This window comes from Lutra lutra, chromosome 6, assembly GCF_902655055.1.
Source record: "Lutra lutra chromosome 6, mLutLut1.2, whole genome shotgun sequence".
In the NCBI taxonomy this organism is placed as follows: Eukaryota; Metazoa; Chordata; class Mammalia; order Carnivora; family Mustelidae; genus Lutra; species Lutra lutra.
Window position 1 is genome coordinate 95,102,615 of NC_062283.1, and position 13,456 is coordinate 95,116,070.

The 13,456-nt window shown below is 37.5% G+C and overlaps 1 protein-coding gene across 5 annotated transcripts in view; it reads left to right on the plus strand.

Moving 5' to 3' along the window:
• The window catches only part of UTRN (utrophin), a 513,165-nt gene that overhangs the window by 261,160 nt on the left and 238,549 nt on the right, over positions 1–13,456 (plus strand). For all 5 annotated transcript variants that reach the window (XM_047733710.1, XM_047733711.1, XM_047733712.1 and 2 more), the window contains 2 exons: positions 920–1,125; positions 2,711–2,865. In XM_047733710.1, the coding sequence (XP_047589666.1) occupies positions 920–1,125; positions 2,711–2,865 (361 nt within the window). The remainder of the gene's footprint in view (positions 1–919; positions 1,126–2,710; positions 2,866–13,456) is intronic.

Consider the following 13,456-nt stretch of genomic DNA (forward strand, 5'->3'; position numbering starts at 1 on the left):
TTAAGTTAATGGCTTGGTATTTAACTATTGCTCTCCAGTCTGTGTGACATCCGAAGCATCTTCTAGAAAAATATTTTTAATTTCCTAACTACTTATTATCAATGGGTTGTTGAAATCATTCAAAGCTATCGTTTACTAGTGCTTCAGTTCAAGATCTTGAACTATTCAGGAAGTAATTAACCAAAGGTTTAAGTTTCTTTAGGTCTCTCTTTAGCTTCATGTTAAAAATGAGAAGAGGTGAGAAAGGAGGGGAGAAAAAGGAAGGAGAGCAGACAGAAGAGGGAAAGAAAGAGAGATAGAAAGGAATAATAAAAAGAAAGAGGAAAAGAACTAATGTGGATTTTTTTATGGTAAAGAGCTACTGGGTAGATAGAACTTGAATCTAATTTGCTTTTAGTGTTTCTCTTGAGTGTATAAAAATACTTTCTTTTAGACCGGTTTCATGTGACAGTAAGACAAATATGAAAAATATTCTTAAATAGATTATTTCCTTGTAAAATCTTGACAACCTTTGAGTATCTCCTTTGAGGATGACAAGTGGCTGCATCTGTGTCTTAAAGTTCTGTCATAAAGTATTGTTAAACTCTGCCTTCATCAAACCACGATCTGTGAATATACATCAGAGAGGAATATATTTTCTTTATAATTTTTGGTTTATCCATAGTAGATATTTTTATTGTGAGATATTTCAGTGCATTTAAAATAGAATTTAATTCAAGATTCTTCTTCAAGAATAGTTTCACAGAAATGTGTTGGTTGTATAGTATGGCAGACATGTATTAAATTCCCTTAAAAATGTATATAGCAACTTGCCTACTTTTTCTTTTCTATTTATAACCTTACTTATGATAAATTTGAAATCAGGTATTTTTTTCCCTTTCCTGATAGTTTCTGGGATTATTTTTGTATGCTTTCTCAGTGGAAAAGGTCAAGAACCAGTGGGACAGCACTCAGCATGGTGTCGAGTTAAGACAGCAGCAGCTGGAGGATATGATTATTGACAGTCTTCAGTGGGATGACCACAGGGAGGAAACCGAGGAACTTATGAGAAAATATGAGGCCCGATTCTATATTCTCCAACAAGCCCGCAGGGATCCACTTATCAAGCAGATTTCTGATAATCAAGTAAGACGCATTAGATTTGTGGGGCTTTTATGGCATTATTAATTTACTGGATATACTTTTTTGTTCTTTGGTAACTGTAATTTTTAGGACCCTTGTCATGATGTTTTCACCAGTGCTTTGAATATACATTGAAATTTATATAAAGAATTTGACTAGGAAGGTCGTTGAAAAATTTCAGGAGGCCTAACAAGTAGAGATATACCTGTATACCAGATGTGTTGCTCATGGACTCTTTGCAAATGGAACACAACCATGAACCAGCCCCTAGAAAGAGAGTATTTTCAGTATCTCAGGAACCCTCTGTTTTTCTGTCTTCCATGTCTACTCTGAAGCTTATTTTTATTTATGAAATTTTCTGAGATTTTCATTTGAAGCTAGTGTACTGAACAATTCAGGTAATAAATTTAGTTCCTTTTAATACTTTTATAATTAACTGTTTTTATCTATATCATCAGAGTAGGTAACTTTTTTGATTGGTTTGAATATAAAGTTGATGATATTGAACATCGATGGTATTTTAAATTCTCTCTATAATTACAGAAAATGTTTTTGAATTAGAAGTTATAGTTTTTAGGTTATATTTTGGCATAATATTTATTTGCCCTTCAGAGAGCCTAAGATGAAAGTGTACATTTGTGTAGAATATATGGGAAACAAAATCTAAGACTTAAGAGCATGTTTTTATAATTCACACATGTAGACTTTCCATGGTTACAATTTAAAAATCAAGTGGCCAGGTGTCCTGATTTTGTGGATCATTTTCTGTGTTTATGACATCTGCTGATTGTTTTCACCAAGTGACTCAAATATAATAATCAGCAACGCCCCAGGATACTTAACTAGAGGGATACAATTAAAAGTGAGATGAATGCTTCAATCATCTGTTATTCAGTCAGAATATTCATTTCTAAATTTTCTACTCAGACTCTAGGATAGATTTTTTTTTTTTTTTTTTTTTTTTTTTTTTTTGCCAGTTGCTATAAAAAGCATTATGGGGACATTTCATTTCTCATTTAGATTTCATGGGGAGTATCTTGATCCAGGGGCTCTGAGAGGTGGAAAACCAATGCCTGTGGACACACTCAGCATCAGTTTAGTTATTTAATAGCAACTCTTAGTAAACCTTGCTTGGCTGCTTGATCCACCCAAGCAGTTAATTTTGTCAACAGGCACCGTGACCCAGGGGCACAGAAGACTTCCATATTGTTGGCCCTTTTCCTTCCTGCCAGCATGCAGAGAGGAACTCTGTAGTAAGTTCATTCCTGTATGATGCATGTTGCTATAAGGATCAGATATGTAGCAGAACAAAGGAAAAAGATAAATACTTTGAGGAAGTAAAGTATACCTCAAAGGTAAAGATAGCCTCTTAATATCTGCTGTGTACCTGATCATTCCTTAGACATTTGCCTTTTTACTTCCAGAATTACTTTTATTTAAGCTGTTCAAGAGTTTGTCCCATAATTTGCTTTTTTCTTTTGATATTTGTGTCTAAAACTTGTTGAAACCTATGAGGAGAACCATTGTTTAGGTAGTACTAGTTACCAAGTGACCGAGTCTAATAATGACACCTGCAATTACACCTTAGGTATTGCTTCAAGAACTAGGTCCTGGCGATGGTATTGTAATGGCGTTTGAAAACGTCCTGCAGAAACTGCTGGAGGACTATGGTAGTGATGACACCAGGAATGTGAAAGAAACCACTGAGTACTTAAAAACATCATGGATCAATCTCAAACAAAGGTAACATGAAGGGCCTGGCAGGTACATGCATGTAGGGGCGAGAATTTGATCGCTTTGGCTTTCTCATGGAAACATGCCAAATATGAGACAACCAGAAATACATATTTTTGTTACTTTTTAAAAATTTTTGTCCAGTGCTGGGTTAGTATCACACTTAGGACAGAAGGTATATTTATACATTATCTATTTGAATTTCTGCAATGGAATTTTTCCTTGAATGAATCTAAACCTTGCCAAACATCATTTTATGTGTTCTGATTTTCTTATGCCTCCTAGCATTACCTGGAATATATCCTGTAGTACATTGGGGGTAAGGACTGGTGAGGTATTTACAGATGCATGGGGGTAATGTTATTCCTAATTATAAAGAAAATAGTTTGTGGTGCCTGGGTGGTTCCGTCCATTAAGCGTCTGCCTTTGGCTCAGATCATGATCCCAGGTCCGGGATCCAGCCCTGCATCAGGCTGTCTGCTCAGGGGGGATGTTTGCTTCTCCCTCTGCTGGCCTCTCCCCCAGCTTGTGTGTGCTGTCTCTCTCTCTTTCTCTGTCAGATAAATAAATAAAATACTTTGAAGAAATAAAAAATATATATAATTAAAGTCATGTGCTCTTTGGCCAGGTCATCCTTCGTTGAAGCGGAGAATGCGTGGCTCCAGTGCCAGACTTTGGAAATATACTATGTGTACTTAGGGCTTCATCTAATTTGTTTTCTTTCCATCACTCTGTCTCGTCAGTATATTTGGAACAGTCTAAAATAGCATATGTATTTACCAGAGAGATTTTCCTGTCACTTGAACACCTAGGGTCTGAGGAACTGTAAACAGTGGTTAGCGTCTCTTTAAAATAGCATAGTTAAATTCATCATCAGGAAAAAGTGTTTACTTCTTGCCTAGTACAGGGAATGCCTGTGTCTAATGAAATTATGGTTTCACACACATCTTTATATATTCAGATATAACCACCTGAAAGCAAATTTGTATCAAAACGCATTTATTTTGGAGTGAATAAAATGGATAATACTAAAACACTTTATGACACATATTACTGGTAATAAAGTATGGCCAAGCATTTAATAACCGCTTGACATGGAGGTGTTTTATACATTTTTAGAATGTCATTTTTAGTTAGAGTCTATAAAGTAGATTTTAGATTTTTGGGAAACCCGAAGACAAGAATTACAAGGCAGTATATGAGTGTGAATATATATATGTTGCTACATATACCTAGGATTCTGGAGGAACTAAGAATAGGGTAGCACATACAACACTAAGGAGTAGTTAAAGCAGAAGATAGCTATTATCCTGCTCTTTCTAGCATTTTAGTACAGCTGTTTTGATCTGTTATAACAGCTTCCTTGGATACAGTAAGGATCCCAAAACTAAGGCCGGGAAGAGAGTGAATTAAAAACTGCTTTAAAATATAAATTTCCTGTTATAGGATAAGTAAATCCTAGGGATATAATAATATAGCGTGGTGAGCACAGTTAGCAAGCCTGTATTGTGTAATTGAATGTTACCAGGCAGATCTTAAAAGTTCTCATCACAAGAGAAAAAAATGTGTAACCATGTGTGGTGATAGATGTTAACCAAACTTACTGTGTTAATCATTTTGCAGTATATACTTACATCCAATCATTATGTTCTACACCTAAAACTAATACATTATATGTCAATTACATGTCAATTAAGACAGCTTTAACACTAAGATAGTCCTTAAGCCTACTTTATCTGTTTCAAAAAAAAATCCATGTGTAAGAATTATGACTTTGTTTTTGTTGTAAATGATACCAGAAAAACTGATCACTTAGGAATGTGAATGTGAAGCCTGCTTTATTTAGCACCTCAAATTCTTCTTCTTTTTTTTTCTTTTGCTTTTACTTTGTAAATATTTTAAGACCGCCTACAGCAGTAGTTAGATTAGATGGAAGAGGCAATTAAAAATGAATTATATTCCAAGGTGATCTTTCATTTATCAGAGTTAAGACAAGCACATTGTTGCAATTTTATGATAGTAACAAGTCATTGTGCTTATTCTAGTTTCTTACTGCATTTTCAGGGGAAATACATCAACATTAAAACTTAGATATGATTTAGGTATATTGCTATCTATAAAGCAAGGAAAATAGAACAAAACTGTAGCTCACAGGATCCTTTTCATGAGTGACAGCTTGGGGTTCTATGTATTGCAAGGATTTTCTCTTTTAAACACAGTGATATTTACAATTTTTAACTGTTTTAATTGGGGACATTCTAGAATATGCAAATCTTTCCTTGCCTTAAACAAAACACATGAACTTATAAGCAACATTAAAAAAAAATTCTTGGCATTACTGTTGTAAAGATAGAGTCAATGAACTTTAAGAGCTTTAAGAGCTATCCACAGTCTTACACTGCATTTAAGCCAGTGTTTCTCAACATTTTCACATTATCAGCCCCAAAGAGCCTTGTTAGATCCCCATTCCCATGAAATTTTCATACCATGAGTATACTGTGTGTCTGTTTCTATACTTTATAGTTGTGCTTCATACATAAAAAGGGTAGATTTTTCCACTCCCCTCTCCAACCCTGCCCCATTGAAGAACCACTTCTCACCTCCATTGACAGTGCATGGTTTAATGTAAGGCTCCGAGGCTCAGAGACGGTGAATGCCATGTTCAAAGTCACATAGTGTGGCCAAGATGATATTTCTCTGTGCTAAGTTATGATAATGCTCTTCCTGCTCTGAGTTCTGAAGAATTGGTAGTAAATTTATTCAGGCTGCCATGCTTTGTGAGATTTTCTGCTTTATTTTTAGTGTATGAATTTTATTGGGTGTCTTCCCATTGTCAGGCTCTGTGCTAATCCCTTTATTTAATCCTCAAATCATAAGAGACAGGCAGCGTGTTCATCAACGCTGTGTCAGTGAATCAACTGAAGCAGAGGAAAGTTGAGGAGTGCCCGAGATCACACAGCTCAAAAGAGCAGAGCAGAGACTGATATCCAAACCTTTTTAACTATGCTGCCAGGCTCTTACATCCTTTAAAAATAATTTGTTTTCTTCCTTTGTTATCAGAATGTCAGTGATGGCTGGTGACTGCTCTGCGTACCCGCCTCTTGGATCTGTCTGTGATTCTACTTACTGTTTCTTATCTGTGTCGAGTTAAGAAATCAGATCTGATTAAAGATTATATGGGGGCCTCTACTAAGAATAATGCAGCACTCTTCAGTATATGTCTGTTGTGCCTTCTATAGTGGTCACAAAGAGGCCGTCTATGAGGGCTCTCTTAATCTTCCAGTTGTATTTGGTATATGTGTCATTGGCAGCCAAATTGGGGGGGGGGGGGTCGGTAAAGGGTTATTATACTTGCTCATGGAATAATGTCATCGCGGCATAATGTGTGAAGTTTAATATCAGCTTTCAAAGGAAATGTTTTGTATGAATTGTAATTGGCCTAAGTAATTTGGCCATTCACAGCTACAGGGCCTCATTCTCTTATCTCTGATGCCAAAATCCAATAGCTCTGATAACAGAAAGCTTTGAATTGACATGAGGCTGTTTATTATAGTCTTTATTTATCCTGCTTAGTATAAATAGCCTTGTTCCTAGCTGTAGAAATATTAACGTGTTTGCTGCCTCAGACCCTACTATGTGTAATATGTCATACAGATACACTCATAAGAATAATTTTTTATTGTGCAGAAAATTCTTAATTCTGAAACACAGCTGGCTACCAGTGTGTTGAATTCTGCAAACAAAAGGCCCGTCTCTAACATTTTTAACTAACTGATGTACATTGACCCCTGCCCTTTCCATCTGTGCAACGTTTTCCCTCTTGTATCTCTTAATGCCAGGTAACACATTTTTTAGTGTAAACTGAGATGTATTGAAAGTTGAAAAGTGTTTCTAGTAACTTTTGAAGTGTGAATGCCTGATTTGGGTCTGAAGTGTTGGTCAGCCCCAGAGTGCCTATGTATATGTATATGTTAGTGTACACGTATACATAACCTAGTTAACTATGTTGAGATATTGTAAAGGAAATGAGACAATGTAATTTTGTGCTATAAGGAATATCTTATACATTATTAATCACTATGTGGTGGGAAGACGAACGATTCTCTGCAATGAGTCTGCTCTCTTTATGATGCAGGGATATGTTGTGAGTGAGACTGGATGTGGGGCTGAGGCCGGTTTGAATAGGATCACAGGTAACATCAGAATCCTGGTAGACAGGGCACAGAGCTTCCTAGGGGAACTTGAATTTTGCTGGGCAGTGATGACTGCCTGTTTGTGGTTTATAATAATAAATGTGTAGCGATGCTCATCGACTCAGAGGCAAGTAGAAAGAATGCAGATGGAAGATCTGGGGCAGGGGAGAGGAAGGGGTTGTAAAGGAGTGGACCCAGAGATGGCTCCTAGTCCATGATCGGGTCTCAGATGTCCCTTCCGCTGGGTGCTGCAGTCCCTCACTGTGGCTTGGCAGGCGGATCTTGAGTTGACTTACAGACACTACTTCACTTTTGAGGTAGCGAGCAACTGTTAGAACCATCACGCAGTGACCATGGGCCTGGAGGTCAGTATATGAATGTAATGGATAAATATTTGGTGCTCTGAAAGAGTAGGATTTTGCCTGGAAGATGGGAGGACAATGGCCAGAAAATAGCAGTGAAAAAGCAAAGAAGAGGACCCTTATTCCAATGACTACCTGGGGCTTATAGGATCTGTGAGGAAAAAGAAAAAAGCGTTCTTGAAAGTTTTCAGGGGGAACTGATGGTCCTAAGGAAACCAATTTCACTTAAGATAAGGTGAAGGAGTTGATCTGTGGTCTGCTGATCATAGAATAGAGTTCTGGACATAACAGAAGAAGGGTTTGGGGGGTGAAGTGGAGCAGATTGGGGAAGGTGCGGAGTTGTATTGGTTACAGCCCTATATTGGGTGGCCGGGAAACACTGGATATTTGGTAGTGATTTAGCTAAAAGGGAAATAGGATGTGGTGATGTGTATTCTGTCATGGAAATAGCTCTGTGGTCTTACATATTTGCTGTCAGCTCTAGGGAGAGCTGCTCCTTTGGGTTATACAAGGTCAGGGGCAGGCGTCATGGAGTGGGTGTGGGGCCGGTGGGGGCTTCTTTCTTGAGCTTCCCAATTGGTGTGGCAATGGCAGCCTAGAACAGTCTCCTTAAATCCCCTGGAGTGAATATTTAAGTGCTTGATCACGATGACCCAAACTCTGGGTCCCCCCAAAGACCACAGATTGTGGGGTGTATTTGCAGGTACTAATTCTTCATCAAAACAACTGCATTTCCCCAAAGTGTTCTTTAATACATTTTTTAGCTAAATGTTATTTTATTTACCGACAAATTACCTTGTGAAAACATCCATTGAAAAGCTTAAAGAATTATTTCATTGTGAGTGTTCTACATGCCACTCAAACTTCTGATGCCAGTATTCTCCTCTCAAAAGAGATAAATATATTTAAATCTGATGTAACTGTAAAGATCACCTTTTAAGTATACCAAAATTTAGCAACACGTATCTGTGGGTTTCTGAAGGTATTCTTTTCCATTAAAATAGAAAAAAAAGAGGGGTGCCTCGGTGGCTCAGTTGGTTAAGCGTCTGCCTTCAGCTTAGGTCATGATCTCAGGGTCCTGGGATCGAGTCCCACATTGGGCTCCCTGCTCATCAGAGAGTCTACTTCTCCCTTTCCACCTCTTGTGTTCTCTCACACTCTGTCTCTTTTTCTCTCTTTCTCAAATAAATAAATCAAATCTTTAAAAAAAAAAAAGATACCTGGTTGCATTTACTCTGTTGACCAATTATAATAAGCACATGTGCACTGGATTAATAATATATCTTGTTGCTTAAAATATCAAGTATTATATAACAACTTTAAAATACCATTAAAAAAGTCACTTAGGTGTGGGTGGCCACGTTTTGTTGTGCTACAAGATAACTATACGCTATTTTGTAGAATATCAGCTGCTTTTACAGCAGAAATCTCTTAAAAAGCTGAGAGTTTATGTTTAAAAAATCCCAGTTCCCTTTAAGATAAACTATTATAAATCTATCACCCATGGATTCCTCAAATCTTTCATGAGAAGCTATTTACATTTTCAGTGTGCACCCATTTCTTGTCCCAAAGAATTCTATAGTCCGTTACTTTTGTTTCTTCAAGAGAAATTCTTGTTTCTGCTAAAGTTACCCTTCTAAACTTCAAATATTGTTATCTTTTTGGCTTTCTGCCTATCCTTATTCTTTATGATTTATAGGTTAAAAAAGATTTTAAAAGAAATCTCTGCCTTTGTCTAGTAGCCACAATTCCCTAAACTTGATATCCCTCTCCCCGCCTCCCGTAACAGCGCTCCTACCCCTGTTTTCTCCTATGATATTTCTCAGAATGCCCTCTGGCTTTTCTGATCTTGAGATGTACCAACCTGAACTGCCGGATATAAAGTCTTCCCCGAGAATCGTAGACAAATGGGAGTTCAGTGCCAGATGTGATCTTGGGAACTGGCACATGAGTACTTCCCACCCTTTTTGCTGCCTGCCCTGCCCTCATCTCTCCCCATCAGTAACATCTTATTTTTTTTTTTAAAGATTTTATTTATTTATTTGTCAGAGAGAGAGGGAGAGAGAGCGAGCACAGGCAGACAGAATGGCAGGCAGAGGCAGAGGGAGAAGCAGGCTCCCTGACGAGCAAGGAGCCCGATGTGGGACTCGATCCCAGGACGCTGGGATCATGACCTGAGCCGAAGGCAGCTGCTTAACCAACTGAGCCACCCAGGCGTCCCAGTAACATCTTATTGACATGCAGTGATTCTTTTTTTTTTCTTTAAACATTTTATTTATTTATTTATTTGACAGATCACAAGTGGGCAGAGAGGCAGGCAGGGAGAGAGGGGGAAGCAGGCTCCCTACTGAGCAGAGAGCCCGATGAGGGGCTCGATCCCAGGACCCTGAGATCATGACCTGAGCCGAAGGCAGAGGCTTAACCCACTGAGCCACCCAGGCACCCCACCATGCAGTGATTCTTGATGACAGTGAGGGATTCTTGATTTGAAGTGAGGGATGGAGATGGGAGTGGAGAGTGGAGCAGGTTTTGTAATCTTGGTGATGGATTATGTTGTTTTAAAAGGACCCTTGGAGACTCTGAAATGGATCCTTTACTCCTCTAGTCCAAGCAACTTAGTTTAAGGATGAAAAAAAAAATGGGAGATTTGAAGTGATTTATCCCAAGCCACAGAACTAGTAAATGGCAGAGGTGGTAGAATTAGGTCATTTTCTTCTGAGAGCAATGTGCACATGGCTTAAAGGTAATTTATTAGCCTGTGCGGTAAAGTGTGCATACTCATTCCTGAACCTCTCATTTTGCAATTATTTTTGGCCTTATGGTTGTATAATAAATCATGGGAAATTCCTTGAAAATGGATAAAAGAGTCTTGTAGTGTCCAGTATGCCATACTCTAGCAATGGATCTAGTTTTAAGAGGACTAGCATGTGTGGTATGTTACCTTTGAGCTATATTCTATTTGAAATTCTGTATGAAATTATAGTTAAAAAATCAGACTATAAATGAATGTACATGATGATTATAAGGTTTTAAAATGTATATTATAATAATATGAAGACAGTTTGGACTGGTGTAAATAGAGTTTAGTTTCTGATATATTTGTTATTTTTAATAATTGATTACATTCATGATTTAAAAAAATCTGACACCCAGATATATGTGAACTTGAAAAAATTCTCCAGGACCTTTATTACTAAACTGCACATTTGCATGATGTAGGCAAAATTAATTTCCCAATATTTCACTCAATTCATGTAGAAGATTAGGGAAAATATCATTTGTTGAGTATTTATGATATCTTGAAACATTTATGTATGTATACCTCACTTTGTTCTTAAAATATTGCAGGAAGGAATTTTTTTATTAGTTTATTCAGTACATACTTGAGTTGCTACTGTGTGTAGGCCCTGGGGGTACCAGGTGCACTGATGATTCAGAAACTTCAAACAGACAACCAGATAGTCCCTTTCGCTCATGATTGGAGATGGGCTGCAGTGGCAGAATGTCTTCCAAAGGTGGGGAGACTATCTTGGTTCATCTGAGTGGGCTTGGTTGTTCCATGCCTCTTTAAAAGTGAAGGCGGAAGGAGTCAGGAGCCAAGGAATATGGGTGACCTCCGGCCAGAAGCTGGAAATGACAAGGAGAAAGAACTCTCTAGAGCCTCCAGAAAGGAACACAGCCCTGCTGACAACTTGATTTCAGTCCAGTGAGCGCTGTTACAGAAACTAACTGACAGAACTGTGAGATGATAGACTCACGTTGCTCTAAGCCATGAGGTGGTGATTTGTGACAGTAGCCTGACACATGAATAGGGTAAGGGACATCATGCCATGTGTGGGCTGAGGTGCCATAGAAGGTGTCTGCACCACGTTCTGGAAGGAAGGTGAAAATTAATTAGGTCAGAAGGGGAAGGTTCGTGGGAATGGGGAGAGGGGAGGATGGATATTTAAGGTAAAAGAAGTAAAAAGTAGGAAAAAAAATAAAATAAGATGAAATCAGAGATGGAGACAAACCATAAGAGACTCTTAATCCTAGGAAACAAACTGAGGGTTGCTAGAGGGCTGGGGGGTGGAGGGACAGGGTAACTGGGTAATGGACATTAAGGAGGGCATGGGATGTAATGAGCACTGGGTATTATATGAGACTGATGAGTCACTGACCTCTACCTCTGAAACTGATAATTCCTTGTAAGTTAATTAATTGAATTTAAATTAAAAATTAAAATTAAAAAAGTAAAGCTCTGGACTGAGGATAAATAATTGCTTCATTTTTGTAAGTAAATAACCCCATAGGATTCTCAGACATTATATCCTTTTGCTTCTAGTCTGGGTATTCTTAAGGTTTAATAGAGCTAATCTATAATGATCTGCTTTTACTTTTGCCACATAACCTATTTTATACATATGAAGTCTTAAAAATAAATGGTACAGATTGTGTAAAAGTAAAGTGTTTGACTATACCAGATTTCATAGTCATTAATTTTAAGTGAGTGTTAAGAGTTGCCTATTAATTGTTGATTAATTGCATGTGTATACTCATTTAATTTTTTGCTTTTAGTTACCTTTTTGGCACAACCTTTTTGTTTATTCTTAATACTCTTTTTTTCAGTTTATGTTTTAAAAATTGAAAACACCGGGGCGCCTGGGTGGCTCAGTGGGTTAAGCATCTGCGTTCGGCTCAGGTCATGATCCCAGGGTCCTGGGATCAAGCCTTGCATTGGGCTCTCTGCTTGGCGGGGAGCCTCCTTCCCCTCTCTCTCTCTGCCTGCCTCTCTGCCTACTTGTGATCTCTCTCTGTCAAATAAATAAATTTTTAAAAAATCTTAAAAAAAAAAATTGAAAACATGGGTGGGGTTAGGTGGAAGATAAAACACCAGCCCCCACCACTAACCACCCAAATTCTAGTGGGTAACTTCTAGATTTTAGAAAGTAAAGAAATACTTATATATGATTAAAAAAATTAGAAGTACTTAAAGGTTTATTACAGAATATACTGGTTCTCTCACTACTCACCACAGTCTCCATCCCTAGGGGCAACTACTTTTTCTTCTTTTGGCTTCTCCTTATGTCATTTATACATTTCTATATTCTACATAAAATGAGAATACTGTTATCTTCCAAAACATCAGTATTAGACATTGTCTATGGATATCCTGTTCTGGTAAACATACAGCTTTCTCATGCTACCATTTTCTTTTCTTCCTCATCATTGAATTTTTTTTCACTTTTTTTAAACGTTTTTTTTGGTTATGGTAAAATACACATAACAAAAAATTTACCATCTTCACTATTTTTAAGTATACAATTCACTGGTATTAAATATTCATGTTTTGTGCTATCATCACCACCGTCCATCCCTGTAATGCTTTTCATCTTGCAGAATGAAAACTTTGTGCTCATTAGATGATAACTCCCTGTTCTTTCTTTTCCCCACCCCTGGCAACCACCATTCTACTCTCTGTCTTTACGAATTTGACTACTCTAAGTACCTCATGTAAGTGGAATCATACAGTATTTGTATCTTTGTAACTAACTTATTTCACTTGGTATAATGTGCTCAGGGTTCATCCATGTTGCAGCAGATGTCAGAACTTCTTTCCTTTTTAAGTCAATAATACTCCACTGTATGTATGTATTACATTTCTAATCCATACATCTGTTGATGCACACTTGGTTTGCTTCCACACTTTACCTATTGTGAATAATGCTGCTATGAATGTGGGTACACAAATACCATTTCAAGACCCCGTTTTCAGGTTTTTTTTGGATGTGTGCTCAAAAGTGGAATGGTAGATCATATGTTAATTCTATTTTTAATATTTTGAGGAGTCACTAGACTGTTTTCTACAGTGGCTGTACCATCTTATTGCTGAATTTTTAGATAAACAGGTATTCAGTATTTACATTGTTATGTGTGTCTAAACATCATTACCAGCCAAGCACTGAAGTTTACTATAATTTTGCTTCCTCTCTGTTTTTTCACCTGAAGTTAGCAATTGCCTTGCTTTTATGTGCTTAGGTTTCTTTGCACCTGTTACTAATTCTC